Genomic DNA, 22675 nt, shown 5'->3' with positions numbered 1-22675 from the left:
TATCTATCTATCTATCTATCTATCTATCTATCTATCTATCTATCTATCTATCTATCTATCTATCTATCTATCTATCTATCTATCTTTCCATCCATCCATCCATCCATCCGTCCATCTATCTATCTATCTATCTATCTATCTATCTATCTATCTATCTATCTATCTATCTATCTATCTATCTATCTATCTATCTATCATCTCTCTATCTCTCTGTCTCTATTTTTTTAATCATCTCTCTCACTCTCTCTCTCTTCTATCTACCCAGGTTCACTTATGAATAAAATATTGCCCAAATTGCTCAATATTGGTACACACAATCAAAGGAAGAGGGGCAAAATCGTTTGAAGCCAGAAAGACTTGCTTAAGTGTCTTGATCAAAGAAAGAGGCAACGGGGTAGATCTGGGCTAGGGGGAAGGAAATTTGGAATTTAAGTCCACAAGCTTGCAAGAAAGAAAAACTGAGCATGCACCATTAAGTTTGGGTTTTAATGGGTGCACCATTAAGTTTGGGTCTTCAAACTCTATGCTTTTTTTCCCCCTCCCAAGGCAGCCCTAAGAAATCTGATGCCCCTTTAGAAGGATGGAACCAGCTTAGACAAAGAGTGTAAAAGGTATTTGTTTTGTGAAATCATAGTCAGTGTGCCCTTTAGGTAAAATGAGGACCCAGATTGTTGGGGGCAATTAAGCTGACTTTGTAATAATGCCGCTTGGGGTGTGTGTGTGTGAAAGCCCTAATAAGCAGGCATATACATAGAATGAAGGCTACTGCTAAGCTTGTAAGCCGCCCTGAGTCTTCGGAGAAGGGCGGGATATAAATGGAATTAAAAATAATAATAATAATTTCCTATGCTAATGTTCTCAGGGGCTCCGCTAGTTTAATTTCTTGTTCTCTCCAATTTTATCCTGCTTTTGGCTAACACAGATGTGTTTTTTTAAGTCAGGGCTATCTCTTTTCTGCCTCTTAAAACCGGAGTCCCACTTGTGTAGATAAGATCAGTATGTGCTTTGAGATGGCTTACGCAACTTTGAGGGATAAAATAGGGGCTGTAACTTTACCCCTTACTTCCCAGAAACTTGCAGAGAATTGGACAGGTTTCCCCCGGTTTGCTGTCATTTTTAATCCTCTGCAAAGGCATCTTTCTTCTTCCTTAAATCTTCTTTCCAAGTTTTCTGGTTCCCCAAACAGCACCGTCAACCTCCCACAGCTTCAATTGCCATAGCTAGTCTGGTGATATTATGCCAAGGGAAATGGACTTTGTGGCTGGGGAGAAAATAAAAAGAAACTGAAATCTAGACACAACCACGTTTGCCTATCCTTGCTCTGCCCCTTCGGGTAATTTTGTAATTCTCTCCTTAATTATACCAGCATCTATAGCTATAATATATATATAATTGCAAGGCAATTAAATTTTTTTAAATAAATTAACAGGATGGTATAACAGAAGAAAATCAGTTAGGTAAGAAATGCCTATCTGTCAATATCATCTCTCTGTCAGTCCTATCTATCTATCTATCTATCTATCTATCTATCTATCTATCTATCTATCTATCTATCTATCTATCATCTATCTATCTATCTATCTATCTATCTATCTATCTATCATCTATCTATCTATCTATCTATCTATCTATCTATCTATCTATCTATCTATCTATCTATCTATCATCGATCTATCTATCTATCATCTATCTATCTATCTATCTATCTATCTATCTATCTATCTATCTATCATTTATCTATATCTAGTATAATTAGAGATGAGGAGAATCATAGTAGTTGGTTTATGGACCTAATACTGAGACATTTAAAAGAGAAGGAGAAAGAAGGAGAAGCAGGAAGAGAAGGAGGAGGAGGAGGAGAAGAAGAAGAAGGAGGAGGAGGAGGAGGAGGAGGAGAAGAGGAGGAGGAGGAAAGGAGAAGAAGAAGAAGAAAAAGAAGGAGAAGGAGAAGAAAAAGAAGAGGAGGAGGAGGAGGAGGAGGAGGAGGAGGAAGTCATCTAAAGGTTTGCATAAATATTTCCTCACACTGAGGATTGTCTCATCACAAGGTATGAAACTCCAGCTATCAGAAAATAGTCTTCCACTTCTAGCATGCTGCTGGGAAGCTTATGGTATGACAATGTTCTGCCAACAATCACTGAAATACACAGTAAAATCCTGAAAACATTAACTCCTAGTGTTGGGGAGGAGCAATTCAAGCAACTGAGGCCAACCTTCTGTTCAACACAGGCACGCCAATTAAAGCATCCTTGACAGATGGTGGTCTAGCTTCTGTGTGAACTCATCCAGGGTTAAGGATCCCACCTCTTTCCTAGGCCTCAGTTAATTCTTTCGCTGAACTGCCCTTAAAGAGTTAGGAAATGTCTCCAACTGAAGTGTAATTCAGAGAACAAACGTAAGGACCAGCCAGCCAATCACCAAAGCAACTGAGACGTTTGTTAGACATAAAAGGCCCTTAATGCTCTCTGAGCTTGGTTTCTTTCTTGCAGACATTTCATGACCCAAACTAGGCAACATCATCAGTGCTTTTTAATCTACTTTTAAAAAGACTGGGGGAGGATGGGGGGGAAGGTATTCTCTACTTCCCCAAAATCCGCTGAATGGGATGCAAAGCACCAGCAGCATCCCAATTTCAGACGGAGGTGTGCAGATGGGTTGGCAAGTTAACCATCTAACGTTTTGACATAAATTCAACTCGCAACATCTTCCTTCACGTCTTTTGCTGAAGACCCTCTTTCATGTTGAAAAGCCACAAGCTTCTGGTGACAAACAATGTGCAAAATGTGACTTCAGCAGAAAGCCATCGAGTCAGCAAACGTGTAAGAGCAAGGGATTGTTTTTTGTTTTTGTATTAACAACAGAGCACCTTTCTTTCATCTCTCCTCCCCATCCCCATCTTGTAGCAGATGTCAACCGCAGTTAAGTTCAGCTCCAGTTGTGACTGCACGGCTTTTAGCCAACAGCCATTCGCAATGGCAAGAAGCATCGCGGCCCATATGTCTTCATAAGAGAGCTCCGTTTTAAAAAATGTATGTGATCAGTCACATATGTTAAGAGGAATATGAACATCCGTCACTCGCAGTGACACTGGCAGTGACTAAATGCTGCCAAGTGGAAGCTCAGGCACATTAATATTCAAGGGGAAATTTCTGATCATGTTGGGGAATAATAGAAATGTCAGTCTTTTCAAAAACAAAAGGAAAAACAAAACAAAAACAAAAAAACAATCGCCAAATCCACCCTAGCCAAGCCTCCTTCTGCTGGTTGTTGCTCATAAAAAAAAAAGTTTTGGGAAAAGCACAACAGTTTTGGGTAGGAAGAGAGAAATCTTTGAGTTGCTAAGATTCGATTCACAGAATGCATGGGGGGAGGGGGAGAGAAGCAGGAAGTCATGATTTCAGATGGAGCTTTTCCAACTTAAATTACTATTATCCTTGTCATCTTTTCTACTACCTTCTCTTATTGGTATCTTATGATTATATTACTTTGTTGTTTGCATGTACACTGAGAGCTTATGTACTAGAGACAAATTCCTTATATGTCCAATCACAGTTGGCCAATAAAGAACTCTATTCTATTCTATTCTATTCTATTCTATTCTATTCTATTCTATTCTATTCTATTCTATTCTATTCTATTCTATTCTATTCTATTCTATTCTATTCTATTCTATTCTATTCTATTCTACTCTATTCTGTAATTCTATTCTATTCTATTCTATTCTATTCTATTCTATTCTATTCTATTCTATTCTATTCTATTCTATTCTATTCTATTCTATTCTATTCTATTCTATTCTATTCTATTCTATTCTATTCTATTCTATTCTATTCTATTCTATTCTATTCCTACTCTGTACTGAAGGTAGGACAATCTCCATGGAAGCGTGGGCCCTACTTCCAGGAACATCATTTGAGACACAAATAACAAGGGTCAAGTTGTCACACCAACCTCTCTGGAGAAGTTTATAATGTTGGGAAAACAGAAGAGAAGAGGATGACCAACATCAAAATGGATCGACTCAATTACGGTAGTGATAGGAAGAACTCATTGGGGACAAATTGTCCTGGAGAAAATCTACTTGTGCAATCACTAAGAGCCAACACCAATTTGATGGCACATAATCAATCAATCAATCAATCACCGTTCCCAAATTTTAGAAATAGAGCTCAGCAAGGAATGCTTTTAAACGTGCATAGCAGGTTCATATCTCTTCTTTTAGGACTCCCTACAACCTAATTATTACAATCAACCAGATGTTTATACTGGATTTGGCACTTCTGTCTACCTACTGAGTTATTTCCAAGGGCCTGGAATAGGCAGATGTGCATGTTTATTACTATTATTCAGCAGCTAATCACAGGTATCCCATCTAATATCATTGATATTCGTGAGTGCCACATATTAATTTATGCAAATCAGGCAAGATTGGGGCATGCCATCCATGAGAGAGTCATAAACTAGGGTTATTCTTGTTGACAGTGTTTTTACCAGCCATCCTCACTCTTTTCATTGCGAGAACCACAGAGTAGCCTAAGATGCCCATCAAGTCATCTATGCCTGGCTGTGGGATTTTGATTGGCTCTCTTTCCCTGAAATTTGATAAACTTGATTTCCACCCTGCTCCCCCTATTTCAATGAGTTTTTAAAAATCACTTACTTTGCAGGAATGTTTCGAGGCTTTGTCTTCTCTGTGGTCTATGAATTAAAAAAAAGAAGAAGAAGAAAGAAGGAAAAGTGAGAGAGCAGTTAGCAAACCTTAGCAAGAGTAACCTTTTGGAAAGTGGGGGGTGGTAGAGAAGAGCATCTACTTCAGAGAACAGGAAATCATCCTGGTGATGGATAAATTAAGCTGAATTCAAGGCTTAAGAGAAGAAACAGTTTATCTATTTCATTAAGCTGTATTTGTCTGTCTGTCTGTCTGTCTGTCTATCTATCTATCTATCTATCTATCTATCTATCTATCTATCATCTATCTATCTATCTATCTATCTATCTATCTATCTATCTATTATCTATCTATCTATCTATCTATCTATCTATCTATCATCTATCTATCTATCTATCTATCTATCTATCTATCTATCTATCTATCTATCTATCTATCTATCTAATCTGTCTGTCTATCTGTCTGTCTGTCTATTTTTTTCTCTCTCTAAATCTTCCTTCCTTCCTTCCTTCCTTCCTTCCTTCCTTCCTTCCTTCCTTCCTTCCTTCCTTCCTTCCTTCTCTCATCTCTATTTATCCACACACACATATACATACAGATACATATACATGTATATACATTTCATATATATATGCATATATGATATATGATATGTGTGTATATGGTATATATATGTATGTATGTAGATAGGTAGGTACATAGGAAGAAAGAAAGAAGGAATGTGTGTGCGTTTGTATATGTGTTTGTGTGTGTGTGTGTGTTTATAGATATGATTGTGTGTGTGTGTGTGTGTGTGTGTGTGTGTATAATGATTTATATGAATAAGTCTGAATTCAAGGAGAATTGGATGCAAAAGCATTTCTTTGATTGCTCTGTTAGCTCCGCAAAGGACAACATGCTGATCCAAACCAATTCACTTGGTTTGCAATTTCCACAGCAATGAAATTAATATTAATTTCACTCTTGTTGGCTTTAAACAAGATCAGGAAAACTATAAATATCAGGAGACCAGGCCAGCTTTCCACACACACACCCCAAGCTGTTTTTATTAGCCAGCAGATTAAAAAAAAGGGCACAAGATGGCCAAATATTCAGATCAGTTTCTTCCTGTTAAACCCTTCAGAGAAAAACACACTCCGAATTTTCTAAATGACGAACAATCCAGGGCTTTCTACGCTGCTTTAGTTATTGAACCTGGTTTCCGGTTTGTTTGTTTGTTTTTATTTAAAATAAAAGATTATTATTATTATTATTATTATTATTATTATTATTATTATTATTATTATTATTATTATTATTATTATTATTATTATTATTATTATTATTATTGCTGGAGTCCATTGATCTGTATACAGTCCATTTATCATTCATGAAAAGACCTCGTGATCTTCACAGTATATTAGAAGAAACAACTCAGATCATCTGTCAACGGCCTTCTTATTTCTGCTTCTCTGTACAGGGATTTTCATCTCCTTCCATTCTTCTTGAATTAAAATGTTGCTAAGCAACACCGCTGGGGGCACGGATGGCGCAAAGGCGAGACTCTATCAAACTGTTTAAGCGGCTGGAGATTTCCATGTTGATGCCTTTCATGCATACATATATATACAGAGAGAGAGAGGAGAGGAGAGGAGAGGAGAGGAGAGGAAAGGAAAGGAGAGAGAGCCTCTTTAATGGCATCTTCTGCAAAACGTTCAGAATCCAAATTTTCCACCTGGGCGACGTGCTTCTCATCAGTGTTTCTGAGTGTTTTCTATTCGTCTCTGGCTTTGTTAACAGAGAGTGAGCACCCAAGCCGTCCACAAAGATTGCAGGAAGGGCTGAGAGGGAAACAAGAGTCTGCCTCTGCAGAAAACCGGGGGGGGGGGGAGTGAAAGGCAGACCTTCCTTAGCACTGCTAAGACTGTGCCACCAGATGGAGGCCCTTAGCCTTGCGTCCCCAAAGGATCTCATTTGAAGCCTCTTTCATAGAGATAAAGATAGAGATAGGGATAGATAGACGATAGATAGCTAGATGACTGCTAGCTAGCTAGCTAGCTAGCTAGCTAGACAGACAGACAGACAGATCTATCTATCTATCTATCTATCTATCTATCTATCTATCTATCTGTCTGTCTGTCTGTCTGTCTGTCTGTCTATCTATCTTCACCGCCCTGAGTTCTTCGGGAGAAGGGCGGTATACAAATAAAATTAATAATAATAATAATAATAATAATAATAATAATAATAATAATAATAATAATAATATCTATATCTATATCTATATCTATATCTATATCTATCTATCTATCTATCTATCTATCTATCTATCTATCTATCTATCTATCTATTGACACTGTAGAGAGATAGCTAGATAGACAGATCTATCTGTCTGTCTGTCTGTCTGTCTGCCTGCCTGCCTGCCTGCCTGCCTGCCTATCTATCTATCTATCTATCTATCTATCTATCTATCTATCTATCTATCTATCTATCTATCTATCTATCTATCTATCATCTATCAACACTGTAGATAGAAAGATAGATGGATAGATAGATAGAGATAGAGATAGATAGATAGATAGATAGATAGATAGATAGATAGATAGATAGATAGATAGATAGATGGAGGATGGATGGACGGACAGACAGACAGACAGATAAATATCCTAAGGTTACAGTAAAATCAAGATGGAAGCCAACCCAGTAGAAAATGTTCTTGCAAAATAGCTCCATCAAATCAAAGCCGGGAGAAATTAGGCCTTTTTAAAATTTTCTGTGACATAAAGCTGGTAACTCAGTCTTTGACAACCAGAGGGACATGGTTTGGGTCACCTTAACCTGGAGGTTTATGCAAGGGCTGTTCATCAGAAAGTCATGTTCTTTAGTCGTGCTGTTCCTGATAGATCCTGGGTCTCTTGAGGTCTGTGCTGCAGTCAGTTACATTTTTCTTCCAGACCATGTAAATCAGAAGCCTTTCCTTGAAGGAATAAACTCCCCAGGAACTAAATGTTGAATCTATGGTGGAACATTGATCCAGCTCTTCTTTTGCAGCTAGTCATTGGAGTGTAGGGATTGCCTTTGGCTCCTCTATTTCAGCCTTCTTTGGGTTAATCTGGTTAATCTGTGTCCTTACTGAACTTGACATCTTCCAAATATCCTAAACTGAAACCTTTATGTCCCACAGTCCCGCTCGCTAAATGGTTCTAATGTGAAACCTTTTCAGAGAAGGAATAGATAAGCTCATCTGAAGAGGACAAGGGAACAACCCAAGTGGGAACATATTTCTGAAGACCCTGGCATTTGGCAGCTGGGTTTGTGCCTCCGTTATGCTGCTGACCAGAAAAAAGAGCCATGAGTTAAAATCAACTTCTGTTATCAGCAAACTCTGGCGCTCTAGAGTGGACTCTCACTAGTTGCCCTTAGATTCTCCTTTATGATCAAGGTCTACTTTATTGGACTTCTCTGGGGAATTCAGAGCAGTCCTGCCTCTCTTTCTTTCTCTCAATCAATGGAGAATTCTCCAGTGAGTAAAGGGGAGAAAAAGTGACATTGCTGAGTGAGAGATGAAGAGAGAGAGCTTTGCTGGCTGTTATCGACATAAAAAGCTTTGGTTATAACATTCATATGAAGGGGTAGGGAGTTGTGTTTAGTTTCTGGTTTTATTTTTTTTAAAGGCAATTGCATATTTATCTCAGGAGTTGCCACAAAGAAGAGGGAGTCAAGCTATTCTCCAAAGCACCTGAGGGCAGGAGAAGGGATGGAAACTAATTAAGAAGAGAAGCAACCTAGAACTAAGGAGAAATTTCCTGATAGAAAAATTAATCACTGGAACAACTTGCCTTCAGAAATTGTGGGTGTTCCAGCACTGCAGGCTTTTAAGAAGAGATTGGACAACCATTTGTCTGAAATGGTATAGGGATTCCTGCCTGAACAGGGGGTTGGACTAGAAGACCTCCAAGGTCCCTTCCAATTCTATTCTATTCTATTCTATTCTATTCTATTCTATTCTATTCTATTCTATTCTATTCTATTCTATTCTATTCTATTCTATTCTATTCTATTCTATTCTATTCTATTCTATTCTATTCTATTCTATTCCATTCCATTCCATTCCATTCCATTCCATTCCATTCCATTCCATTCTATTCTATTCTGCTGGTCTGTAAGAATTCACTGGGAAATGACATGCAAATGGTCCTGAGCAGTCTTCTTCCTTTGATAAAGTCAATTCCTTGTCTCTATCATCTCAGTATCAAACCACAGAGAACATCTTGCTTCGTATCTTTAGTTTCTTCCTTGTAAGCAACTCCAGGTGTCTTCCTCTAGAGCCCATTTTACAGCAAAGGTAATTCCTAATATCCACCTAATTCACTGGCTGGATTCAAACTACAAAGATGAGGGGGTCAAACTATTTTCCAAAGGACCAAAAAGCAAGATGAGAAATAAGGGTTGGAAAAGTAACCAAGGAGAGAAGCAACCTAGAACTAAGGAGAAAATTCCTAAGAGTGAGGACAACTAACCAATGGAACAGCATCCCTTCAGAAGTTGTGGGTGGTTCATCACTGGAGGCTTTCAAGAAGAGCCTGGACAATGACTTGATATGGTGTAGGGTCTCCTGCTCGAGCAGGGGGTTGGACTAGAAGACCTCTGAGGTCCTTCCCATTATTCTATGTTCTATCATGGTGATCCCTGATTTGCTTAATGGATTCAAATGCCCTACGTTCAAAAACTGTGGCTTATACTGTATACCACCCAGGTAAAAATTCATACAACTTCTCAGGGTAAAACTTAATAAATAAATAAATACAGAGCCTTGGTGGAGCAGTGGGCTGATGCCTCCTTAAGTAACACCAGCTGCCTGCAATTAGTGCAGGTTCGAGTCCCACCAGGCTCAAGGTTGACTCAGCCTTCCATCCTTCCGAGGTAGGTAAAATGAGGACCCAGATTGTTGGGGGCAATTAAGCTGACTTTGTAATAATGCCGCTTGGGGTGTGTGTGAAAGCCCTAATAAGCAGGAATATACATAGAATGAAGGCTACTGCTAAGCTTGTAAGCCGCCCTGAGTCTTCAGAGAAGGGCGGGATATAAATGGGATTAAAATAAAAAATAAAATAAAATAAATCCTTTTATGATATAATGTAATGAAAGAATCCATCTCGATGAGCTTGCTGCTAGCTTCCAGTCTGAATCAGATTGAACCATTTATTTAAAGAGGGCCATTTTAATCATGAAGATCTCCACGGCTTATTTAGGAAGTGTTTTTTAAAGTTTTCTTCTTCCCCCCATAATGGCCCTTTCAATGAACGATACACTGTCTTTTCCTGATGGCATTGAACATCTATAGCTGTGGCTACCTAGGGATCTAAACTTCTGGCTCTTAAATTCAGCTAATTTTGTTTTTTTAGGAAAACCACAAGGTTTGTGAACTTTTGCCTCTCCCCCAAATTTCCATGCTGAACTTTGCCATGCTCAGAAAGAATTTCTGGGACCGAACCAACACATTTCTTCGGACGACTCAGCCTCATTACGGGGGGGAAAAAAAAAGGTCCTCCCCTTTTAAAAAGAATTTATTCTATTTACAGCAACATCATTATCCTTAAGACTTCAGTGAAGCTCAATCGCAAGTAAACAGCTCTGCATTCAAATCCTCTATCAAAGTTATTGATAGTTGGTTTCACCCTCATCCATCTGATTTGCCCCCCTATTGCCTCAAGGAGCTGACCTTGTTCTCCTTGTGTGTTCACTATTGATGTCACAACTGAGAAATGGCTTCTCAGCGCTTCTACTGATAACACAATAAATGGGTCGTGTGTGTCTGTTGTCTGGAAGGTAAACAGCTTTTTTTTGAGAGAGAGAGAGAGATAGAGAGAGTGGAGCTAAACAGGAGTGAAGAGGTAGCTAAACAGGAAAGGATATGTTATTGAAAGGAGAAATTTAGACGGCTTTCTTTTTCAAAGAAGGATGGTTTTAATTGCCAAAGAACTAACTTTTAAGCAGGATTTAAAAAAAAAACACCCCACACTCAAACGGTCAAATTGTTGGCTGCAGAGATTCCCTCCTCTAAGAATTTAAAGAGAAGCAGCACTTAACCTCCCATTTTCAAAGCCTCCCGGTGTTTAAATAATTCTTCTGTTGTTTGTTTGTTTGCAATTGTCCAACACAAACAGAGGAACGATAAATAACTATTCCAAGTAGATCGCTAACATGCAGGAGGTTTAATGTAATATGATCTGATAGCCACATGTGTAAAAGACGATCATGTAACCAAAATGGAGGGAGAGAAAAGAGGAGCAGTGATTTTTTTTTTAAAAAAAAATTCACTCCCACCCTCCACTCTGCCAAATATGCAAAAAAACAATGAAGCTAACCAAGTGAGGGGTATCAAAGTTCCTGTGGTCCAACAGACATCACCATCCAGCAATGTGCTTTAAATTAAGCACAGACATTTCAAAGGTTAAGAGGGCTGTTTCTTAAGCAGAGAGCAGAACAAAGAAGTGGGGAGGAGGAGGGAAAATATGAGAAGCCTTTATTGCTTAAAACACTGGGTTTTGCTACACTTAACTGGTGTGTGTGTGGGGAAAAAACTTCTTAACCCAGCCAATAAAATGTGCAAGAAACGGGTTGAGTTATTCCTGCAAAGAATGTTGCAAGGCAGTGCTTTTTCCCCACGGACCTAAGAAACGTCCTGGCTGCGTTGATACAACATCAACACAGCGTCCACCAGATGTGCTAAGGTCCCCAAGTTGAGCAGAAAGGACACATCACAAACTTGACACGCGTGAAAGCATCCACCGGATTGCTGCTGAAGTCTTCTTCACTTTCAAAGTATTTAATTTTCCATAAATCAGCTTTGCAAACCTATGGAAGGGTAGCTGGAATGCAGGAGGGACAGTAGCACCCATGGAGGCGAGATTGAAATTGGCAAAGGAGTGGAGATGCTCATATTACAAGCTCCCTTGACCTGCCATCTTGTCTGTTTTGACACCTCCCGAAGTGTAAAAAGTCTTTTCACGGTAAAGGAGAACACACAGTGGAAATTTGAGAAGGTGAGTAAGGATTAAAAAGGACAAACTGGTAATGCAAATGGGATTGTCTACCATTTTTCCACCTTTTCCTGGATGTGCGGTGTGTGTGTGTGTAGGACATTTCTGCTTATGGCCTCTATTTAACATGATATTCTGGGTTCTCCTATGCAAAATGGAAGGGTGCCACTGAGTTTTGACAGTTATGTTGCAAGGAGCTCCTGGAGCCACACAAAAAATAGCCTGGCTGGCTATCTCTGGCCTCTGAGAGCACATCTTGCACATAAGGGGCTAAAAACATACTTTTTTGAACAAGCTGGCCTGGCCTGATGAAGGGATTGGGGGGGGTTGTTATGGTTATTTTATTGAGTTTTAAAGATGTATTTTAGTATGTGGGCATTTATTTAATCTTGTTTTAACTTTTGTAATCTGTATTTTTATTCTTGCCCTGTTCACCGCCCTGAGTCCTTCGGGAGAAGGGCGGTATAGAAATAGTATTAAATAAAATAAATAAATAAATAAATCTGAAATCCAGAACTGGTTTCATAATAGTTCCCTTTGATGAGTTGTAAGAGGAACAGAACATTAACCAGCGGGAGAAATTTGTCACCTACAAGGGCAAGGACAACCAAGGATAACATCACCTAGAAGGGCAAGGACTCTTGGATAACGTAGAGTCCATAAGACCTACCATGAAGGAAAATGCCAAATTAAGTGTATTTATTTTGGCAGAAATGACAGTCTTCATATGGGATAATTGTAGTAGATGCTGATGACAGGAAAGCTACATTTGGAGCATTGAAAAGCAAAGCTTGGGAGTTTGGGGTTTCTTAAAAAGCTTACCTGATCATTATCGTCTTCATCACTGCTAAGTTTCAGGTCATCTTCAAGCATTCTTTTCAGGGGAAAGAGAAAAAGAAACAGGTTGCAGAATTTATGCAAAGTAGGCATTAGAACAGAAACTAGACTAGAATAATAACTTTGTTGTCACTTTAAATGTACAATAATCGGCATATATTAACATAAGATTCCATTGCATACAGTTCTCAAAAGATAACCACCTCCAATATACACTGCATAAATATAACAAATAAATAAATATAATTATGGACCTACCCACATACACACAATTATGTGGCCCAGAGAAACAACACAGTTTAGTTCAGATGTATACATATACATGGCAAGAAAAACGAATCTTGTGAGTTGACCAGACGGATTGCATAGGGAACAAAACTGTTACAGAATCTACTAGTCCAGTTAGAAATACTTCTGAACCTCCTCCCGGAGGGGAGTAACAGAAACAGACTGTGAAATGGGGGTGTGGGGTCTCTAACATGCTACACCCCTCACTGATGTGGCAATATCACTAAGTCATAAATCATCAATCGTTACGATTCATTATGAAGTGTTGTATTTTATCGTTTATGATGAATGTATTTTTATGTTGTCTATGATCATGTTTTATCACTGTATGTACACTGAGAGCTTATGCACCAGAGACAAATTCCCTGCGGGCCCAACCACACTTGGCCAATAAAGAATTCTAATTCTAATAAATAACTGGAGACATCAAACTGACCTCAACCAATGGAAGAAAATATTAAAATATCAAGAATTACAAACTAGGAAGAAAATAATCTAATTGTAATGGGAGCTCTCGGTGCAAAACCTATTAGACTGGACAGGACTAAATTGGCTAAAGACTGCCTTCTTTGTATCAGTATGTATTTTGTGGAGACGCCGCCGTGAAATAAGTTCTTTGGCTACGTACTGCATCGCTGACATCAACGTCCAATCAATTAGATGGTGGTATTCATTTGGGTCACCACAACAGCTCTCCAGTTCCTCAGTGTTAAACCTCTCTGTTGACTTGTGAAGCGCGCAAGACAGAACATTGTGAGGAGGCTCAACTGCTACAGAACATCAAGACCTGAAACAGCCAAGCGTTAACCTCTGAATCAACAGGATGCTTCTGTCAAGAATGAGCCTGTAAACAGGGGCTGAGAAGGGAGATCGCTTTTTCCTCCCCCTAGTAATTGTTCACCATTCGGATGCCAGACCTGGAAAAAAAAATCAGGTGCTCGAAACCTGTTTATCTAATTGCCATCTTTGTTGCTTCAGTGGGAGAGGTCGCCTGTGAGGTTCATGGCAGCAGATCACAGAACCACGATTGACCCCTGATTGTTATCAGGTGGTCGATTACACTCTTCTCAAAGGCCAGGATGCCTTCAAGATTCAGTTACAAAAACAACATGTAATTTACAGGCTACATGGAAATGAAAATAAACATTAGTGCCATTCAAAACTCTTCCTTCCTTCCTTCCTTCCTTCCTTCCTTCCTTCCTTCCTTCCTTCCTTCCTTCCTTCCTTCCTTCCTTCCTCCCTCCTTCCTCCTTCCTTCCTCCCTCTCTCCATTCCTTCTCCACTTCCTTCCTTCCTCCCTCCCTCCTTCCTTTCCTCCTCCCCTTCCTTCCTTCCTTCCTTCCTTCCTTTCCTCCTCCCCTTCCTTCCTTCCTTCCTTCCTTCCTTCCTTCCTTCCTTCCTTCCTTCCTTCCTTCCTTCCTTCCTTCCCATTTTAATCATTACCCCATCCCCTCCCCTTCCCTCTTTTCCCTTCTCCCATTATGCAAAACCTCTGGCTTTTCAAAGGAAACCTTTAATGAATCTATTTGGGTTGCTAAAAATATAGAGATCTAAGAAAAGGAAATGATTAAAAAAAAGGCCTGAAGGTTTTTATTTCTTCTTTCCATGCCCATTTTTATTCATTTAACACACTAAACATCCTTTCCTGACAAGGAAAACATGGCAAACGGAAAGAGCAGGAAAAAAGAATACGGGACGATTAATTAAGCACAGTTGAAAAAGAGCTGGTGGAGAACTCTTCTTGAGTTGGCTAAAGGCTTGTCAAACAGAGCTGGCCCAAGGAATTTTTCCAGGGCATTTACTATGCTGGGGGTGGGAGAACAGGGTGGGCCGTCGAAATAATAAAATTAACTTGTGTTTTCCTTGCCTGTCCTTTTCCTCTTTCCTGAGCCAGCACTTCTTAATCAAGAATGCAGCTCCTTCCTCTCTCTCTCTCTCTCTCTCTCTCTCTCTCTCTCTCTCTCTCTCTCTCTCTCTCTCTCTCTCTCTCTCTCTCTCTCTCTCTCTCTCTCTCTCTCTCTCTCTCTCTCTCTCTCTCTCTCTCTCTCTCTCTCTCTCTCTCTCTCTCTCTCTCTCTCTCTCTCTCTCTCTCTCTCTCTCTCTCTCTCTCTCTCTCTCTCTCTCTCTCTCTCTCTCTCTCTCTCTCTCTCTCTCTCTCTCTCTCTCTCTCTCTCTCTCTCTCTCTCTCTCTCTCTCTCTCTCTCTCTCTCTCTCTCTCTCTCTCTCTCTCTCTCTCTCTCTCTCTCTCTCTCTCTCTCCTGGCTCATTAATTTAACTAATCCAGAACTCAGCCAGAAGGCGGTGGCAGAGTTTGGTAGCATTTGGAATAATTAAAAGGGAACTGAATAAGATATTGATGGAATCTGCTTTACTGTTGGACCTGCTCCTGTGTGGGGCTGGAGGGGCTGAGATGCTAACCGGAATTAATTTGAGAGAGGGGAAATGGGTATTATTAAGTGGGCACTATTAAGTATAATTAAGTATATTAAGTATAATATTAAGTATATTAATATTATTAATATTAAGTATAATATGAGGGACGCGGTGGCTCAGTGGGTTAGGACACTGAGCTTGTCGATCAGAAGGTCGGCACTTTGGCGGGTCGAATCCCGAGTGCCGCGTAACAGAGTGAGTGCCTGTTACTCGTCCCAGCTTCTGCCAACCTAGCAGTTCGAAAGCACATAAAAATGCAAGTAGAAGAATAGGGACCACTACAGTGGGAAGGTAACAGCGTTCCGTGCGCCTCTGGCGTCTAGTCATGCCGGCCACATGACCACAGAGACGTCCTCGGACAAGCGCTGGCTCTTCGGCTTTGAAACGGAGATGAGCACCGGCCCCTAGAGTCGGAAAAGACTAGCACACATGTGTGGGGGAACCTTTACCTTTTTATTAAGTATAATAATATCACAAGACTTGGGGAAAGAACTAGACAGGTTTGGCATCCAGATGAGATACTGAGTGGATCTTTTATTTATTTGAGTTTTATCCTGCTTCGGGGCAGGTAGATAGACATTGCTCCATCTTATTTTTCCTCCAGAACAACCACAACCTATGAAGGAGGTTAAATTCAGAGAGAAAGGGAATCATTCCATCATTTTATGAGCTTCCATGGTTGATGATGGACATAATGAGCTGTCTGCGACACCAATCCCACCTCTTAATAGCACTTAGCAACAGCACTTAGACTTATATACTGCTTCACAGTGCTTTACAGCCCTCTCTAAGTGGTCTACACAGTCAGCATCTTGCCCCTGGAGAATTATAGAAGTTAAAGTCTATACATCTTTAAGTTCCAGAGATTGAGAAACATTGGTCTAGAGAGCTGGGGTTGGACAGTGGTTAAGACACTAGGCTCGAAACCAGGAGACTGTGAGTTCTAGTTCTACCTTGGGCATGAAATGAGTTGGGTGACCTTGAAAAGGAAGGAGGAATGCAAACCGCTTCTGAAAACCCTTGCCATGAAAATTTCAGGGACTTGTCCATGCATTCTCTAGAAGTCACACAACAATGAGTGCCTAATAAGGAGCAGTGTGCTACTTCTTCACTTTTGCAGAGCTAAGAATTTAACAGCCTGTTGGGTCATCTTAGCACATGTGTATACTAACTGATATTCTGTGTGGAAAATTGACACTTACTCTTCCGCTTTCATTCCTTTCCAAAATTTCAAAGAGAGAATGGATTTTGCTCCTTTGAAGGAACTGACCCACCCAAGTTGTTAAGAAAATGCCTCTTCACAAAGAAACATCCCTGTAACTATGTCTAGTGTATGGGAAAACACATTAAAATCAATCTAATGTTATTGCAAATGGTTGTAATGATGTAGGCTGCACCATAGAATTATAGAACTCAGCAGTTGAAAGCTACCACAAGGATTGTCTAGTCATTAATGACTGAACATGTGCAGAATTGATGTGAATTAATCATGTTAATCGATTGAAATGTAATTAGTTGAATGGTAAGACTGGATTTTGTATTATACAAAACAATCAACAGCAATTAAAGTTATTGTGAAAATGGAAAATGTTTTTGATGTATATGGCTGCTGTTAAAAATAATGATCGGATGCCGTATTTATATATGCTTCGTGTTTCCAACAACTATTTCCTTCAAGAATTGCACAAAACTAGGGAAGGAGGGGAGATCATAGCTTTGGGGTCTCAGAAGAAATGCAGAAGAGTTCTGAGAAGAAAAAAAAGAAAGATACTGACATGTGAGAGTATCAGCCTTGTGATGTAGACTCGACAGGGAACATGACCAGGTGAGCTACCTGCAAGTCTGAAAGTACAAATTGTCCCATCATCACCTTTGTAGCCTGGGAACTTAGCAAGGGTTTCTTTTGAGATGACTGCCCCATCCACTACCGAGTGTGCGCTGGGCTGTCTCTTATCTGATCCTTCTCTTGTCTGTTTCTCTTCTCTCCTTGCCTCCAGGAGCTTTCCCACACACCACTACAGAGCGTCATCCCTTGAACAAAATATCTGAGTCCTTTTAAAACACATTTCCTTGAGATTTTCTACATTACCATTTTGAAAGAAAGAAAGAAAAAGAAGAAAGAAAAGAAAAGAAGAACGAATGAAAGTAAGAAAGACAGGGAAAAAGAAAGAAGGAAAGAAGGAAAGAAGGAAAGAAGGAAAGAAAGAAAGAAAGAAAGAAAGAAAGAAAGAAAGAAAGAAAGAAAGAAAGAAAGAAAGAAAGAAAGAAAGAAAGGAAGGAAGGAAGGAAGAAGAAACTCTTCTGAAGAAAATGAGTTAGAAGCATAAATTGATCGTCAGGATCATGGTTGAGAGATTATATACTTATGTGTTTGATTAAACTTGTTTTAAAAGTCATTTCTCTCTCCACCCTTCTGTTTTTATTAGTATTCCTTCTCTTTTATATTAATTATCTTATTGTGGGAGGGATGAATTTGATAGATAAGAGGAAAAAAACACAAATGACGTGTAGCCCTGGCTCTTTATGCATGGAAAAGCAACCTGCGCATGAAATCCATCTCAGAAGATTTGATACGAAAGACTGCCAACACAATTCTATTTACCTATTTATTTCTGAAGAATTCAATTTCTCAGCCTCTTTTTCAAGACAAGAGCCTTCCGAAGACCCTTTTCTTCCTCTGGCATGGATACTTCTAGCAAAAAGGTATTTCTTTGATTCACACTTGAGTGGACCCATTTGAAAGACTGGGTCTAGCCACGCAAAGCCAATGAACTTTCAAGACTAGCAAAGAACATACTCTTAATCCCACCCGGCTTCAGAAGACGATGCTTTCCTTGGCAAATTGATTGGTGGTAGATCTTGTGTTGCTAAGAAACATTCCATTCTGTGTTGTCACACTCAATCTGCCTTAGCACCATATCAGTAATTAGTGTAATTACAGCGGGTGCAAGGAATATAACCCCTGTGGTTATCTATTAGATACCTCACAATCAGAGTACACTTCATTACTCATTTCTCCATATTATCTCCCAGTTCCAAAAGGATTAAGCAAAATGAATTCTTCAAAAAAATAAAAATAAACAATCTTACTCTAGACGCCCAATAATTCCAAGCTTTTTAAAATAACAGTTTGATCTTTAATCTCTCACTCCAATCCCCAATGAATGCACACATACAGTTGAATAGAGAAGACAATTGGTTCTTCTGTCATAGACACAATTAAAAGTAGAGTTCAAAAGTATATGTTGGGGACATAAGTTGCAGAATGAATGAATGAAAATCAAATTCGGTACAGAAATGCTCATGAATTTTCACACAGGCTTCTCAAGGCATTCAGAGATGCAGAAAAGAATGGACTGAGTATCTAATATGTAGATTTGTTCAAACTTGTTTCTGACGACTTCAGAATTGCGTTAGGATTATTTAAATTGATTTTGCACGATGTGAGGTTTAATGCCACACAAATGCGTCCATCTGGAAGTGAGATTTTTCCTTTCTCTCTCTGCTATTTTGCATTTCATTTATTTCTTCAACCTACCCACCCAAACAACTGAAACCTTGTTGAGTCAGAAGCAGTTCTTGAGTTAAGTCTTGCAGGACCTTGGATAGCTCCAGCGTTCTCAACTCATCCCAACGTTCATGTTACTAATGACAGGGAGACTAATTTTGAGTATGGGTCTCATAGGTAAGTCAGTAGTTTCACATTATTATAGAGCTATCTTCACCTTTGGGTTATGCCCTCCTATAATGCCAGCCAGTGGTCTTTCCAGCTGGCTAAAAGGAGATTTTAAAAAAATCAGCTAGGAAACAGACCTCTTTCTTATCCACTTTCTTCCTCCTTATATTTTTCTCTCATGTTTGTGAGCATGTGTGTGAGAGAGAGAGAGAAAAAGAGAGGGAGAGAGGAAGAGGAAAGAGAGAAACACAGAGACACACACACAAAGAAGGTTCTTGTGCTAAAATACTGGCCAAATTGTCCTTTGGATAAGTGAAGAAAGGCGAATGATGACAAGGCTTCATGATGCCTTGTCTGCAAAAGACAAAAAAAGTAATCCCAAAACTAGGAGACCCTCCAGTGAGAAATTTCTTGTCTCACAGCTCCTGTAGAAGAAATACAGGGTGAAGTCAAGAGAGGATTCAGCCTAGAATCATTATGTTCCCACATGTAATCAAAGTCCAACCCCTCTTGAATTCCATTTATTCTTATCTAGAGCCAATTTAATGCTGTTAGTTGACTGGATTCTTCTTCTTGTGCAAGAGCAATAAATTAATTAAACTAATTAGTTAGTTGAACTGGAGCTTAACCTGTTGTCTGACACTCCAAAGAAACACCTGGCACTCCAAAGAAACTGCTGTATATTTGCATTTCTTCTTCTTTATTTTTTCCTGAAACAAAGGCTGAGCTACTCGGCCAAGCTTCCCAACTTGCACACAAACCCACAGTTTCATGGGTACACGATGGGCTGTTTTGGATCAACACAACTTCTGTGCATGGAAACAGAAGCAGAATGCCAACCTGGAAGTCATCTCACTTTCCTTTGGAGAAAATGCATTTTTATTTTCATGCACGGTAACTGCTTTACTAGATAGTGAAACATATCAACCCTTTCCAGGTAATGTCAAAAAGGTTTTTTTTTTTTTAAAAAAGGGGCATTGTGAAGGGAAATGGCCATGTGAGATTAATGGCATATTCTTAATTCTCGGCCTCACCTTAAGCCATCGGATTGATGCAAACGAGTGAATAAAATTGGAATACCAATACTTTTTCTCCCAGGAAATGGAAGCTGGATAAAATTGGGTTGATAATAAGTGAATGTGGACCCTGCATATTAAAATAGTGCTGAAAGGCCAGCTTTATTTCGCTTTTACTTCTAGTAGTTAACCTTGCTAAGCCTTGAGAAATTACAGTGCTCCAAGCAAGACCTATGCAATGGAACTAGGGATATATTGGACTGAGACACTGAATCTGCAGAAGTGCAGGCACTTCCAGCACAAAATTGACCAAAGTTATGCCCGTAAGGATTGTGGATTGTCTAGATTTTCTGATTCATAACTTCTTATCAACCGCTTTCATCCCCGCTTAGAGCAGAGATCCTCAACCTTGGCAACTTTAAGACTTGTGGACTTCAACTCCCAGAATTCTAAATCTAAATACCGGTATCTGGTTTGTTTCTTTGTTTATGGCCTAAGAGCAAATCACAACATTGAAATTCTGGGAATTGAAGTCCGCAAGTCTTAAAGTTGCCAAGGTTGAGGACCCCTGCCTTAGAGCATGAGAAATGCCAAAGACTGTCAGCTTAAGGAGAAGCGACATCTACCCATCCCAGGTCCTTGGGAAGGACTTGATAGTTAGATTAAAAAATGCCAGATCCAATCTAAATACGGTAGCCCTCAGCTTACAGCAATTCATTTAGTGACCCTTCTAAGTTACAACTGAGAAAAGTGACTTAGGAACATTTTTCACACAGCATCCCCATGGTCATAAGATTTACATTCAGATGCTTGATGACTGACTCACATTTATGACGGTTGCTGCATCCCAGAAGTCCAACAAGCAAAGTCAACAGGGAAAGTCCAGGACTACCTGTACAATCTAAATATCTGGTTTGTTGGTTTGTTTATTTATTTATGGCCCAAGACCAAACCACAACATTAAAATTCAGCGCACTGCTAACACTTTACATGCTATAAAATAAATCTCCCTATAAAATTAGCAATTCATTGGAAGCACCAAATCATTTGCAGATCAATGACTTTTTTCCACTGATTTTGTAAGCTCCTTCGTGCATTATTTAGGAATGGCATACAAATTCAGTTGAGCAGAAGCCCAAATTAAAAATGAAAACAAAAGCACAAGTATTGGGTTACTTTGAACAGGAGGCAAGTCTGGACCCATCTGTGGTAAACAATGATCAACAAGAAGTGGTCAAACCATGATCCTAGTCATAAGGGCTAAAGGGAGCAAATTTGATTAGATGCCCACTGTTGTTTCTATGATTCTAAGACATTAAACTACAGGCAGCATGCTGCATTGGTTTAATTTTGGCTTGGCTAGATGACTGAAGTCAAACATTGTGGTTTAATCAACAAATATGGTTTAACCAACCCATAGCTCGGAGCAATGAATTGATTCTCTCCTGTCAATCTTTCTAAGATAAAGTTGACTTGGCGTTCATAGTAAGGTTTGCCAGAGAATAAGAACTAATTGCACAGGGAATACAATCCTATGTAATGTGAAAATAAAATAAACATGCAAAAAGATAAATGAAAACATATTTCTTTGGCTTTTTAGGACATGGGGTTTTTATTTGGAGACTTGCTTTCTTTGGCAGACTCCATCAATGTAATACAGCCTGATAACCTGATTGAAAAATTAGATCCTATTGTTTTATAAGGGGTTCCAGGCTGTCTGAGTAAATTTTTACTCCTAAGAAGCCAAGCAAGGCTTGGATTTCCCTAGGCAATTCAAACATTTTTTTATTTTTATTTTTTAAAGAAAATATAGTTGGCTACAGCCTCAAGATTGTTCTATTTGGAATCCAGAATTCTCTTCGCTGTTTTGAATTATGGGTCTGAAGGAAAAAACAACAACACAGCCCTCTTTTAAACATTTCTCAGGATGTACAGAATTTAGCTTTTACGATATAGTCTGCAAAATTAAGATTTTAAAAATCGACTTCCACCAACCCCATTTGGGCTGAGGTACAAAATGGCACATCATTCCCTACATCTTCTCAAGAACTTTTTCCACTGAATTCTGAGCTCCGTTTGGTTATCTAAGAAAGTGTTTCGACACCTGGATAACGGTAATGATGGGGACAAAGTGATCCCTAATTAGAGCTCAAAATAGATGGGTGTCTAAATCAAAGATGAAGCTGTGTGATCCACTTTGGCATCCTTTCCTAGCACTTATAAATAAAAAAAATAAAAACAATAAAATAAAATAAAATACAGTTTATGTGGCACTTTAAAGAACATGACATATAACATAGAAGAATAGAGCTGGAAGGGACCTTGGAGGTCTTCTAGTCCAACCCCCTGCTCAGGCAGGAGATCCTATACCATTTCAGACAAATGGTTGTCCAACCTCTTCTTGAAAACCTCCAGAGTTGGAGCACCCACAACGTCTGGAAGAAAGCTGCTCCGCTGATTAATTGTTCTAATTGTCAGGAAATTTCTCCTTAATTCTAGGCTTCCTTCTCTCCTTGGTTAGTTTCCATCTGTTGTTTCTTGTCTTGCCTTTTGGTGCTTTGGGAAATCATTTGAAACCCCCCCTGCCTCGTCTTTGTAGGAGCCCCTCAAATACTGAACCATTGCTATCATGTCTCTTTCTTTTCACTAGACTAGACATACCCAATTCCTGCAATCGTTCTTGTGTTTTAGCCGTTCCTGTTGCTCTTCTCTGCACTCTTTCCAGCGTCTCAAC

At 39.3% G+C, this 22675-nt stretch overlaps 1 protein-coding gene across 1 annotated transcript in view; it reads right to left on the bottom strand.

The window, feature by feature from the left end:
• The window catches only part of AFF2 (ALF transcription elongation factor 2), a 217356-nt gene that overhangs the window by 44979 nt on the left and 149702 nt on the right, over nucleotides 1-22675 (bottom strand). Inside the window, exons 8-9 of the mRNA XM_081336915.1 lie at nucleotides 12514-12565; nucleotides 4661-4698 (exon numbers count right to left, since the gene is read on the bottom strand). Coding sequence (XP_081193041.1) covers nucleotides 4661-4698; nucleotides 12514-12565 — 90 coding nt within the window. The remainder of the gene's footprint in view (nucleotides 1-4660; nucleotides 4699-12513; nucleotides 12566-22675) is intronic.

This window comes from Vipera berus, assembly GCF_964194415.1.
Source record: "Vipera berus genome assembly, chromosome: 11".
Taxonomy (NCBI): domain Eukaryota; kingdom Metazoa; phylum Chordata; class Lepidosauria; order Squamata; family Viperidae; genus Vipera; species Vipera berus.
This window is presented reverse-complemented; position numbering and strand designations above follow the sequence as displayed.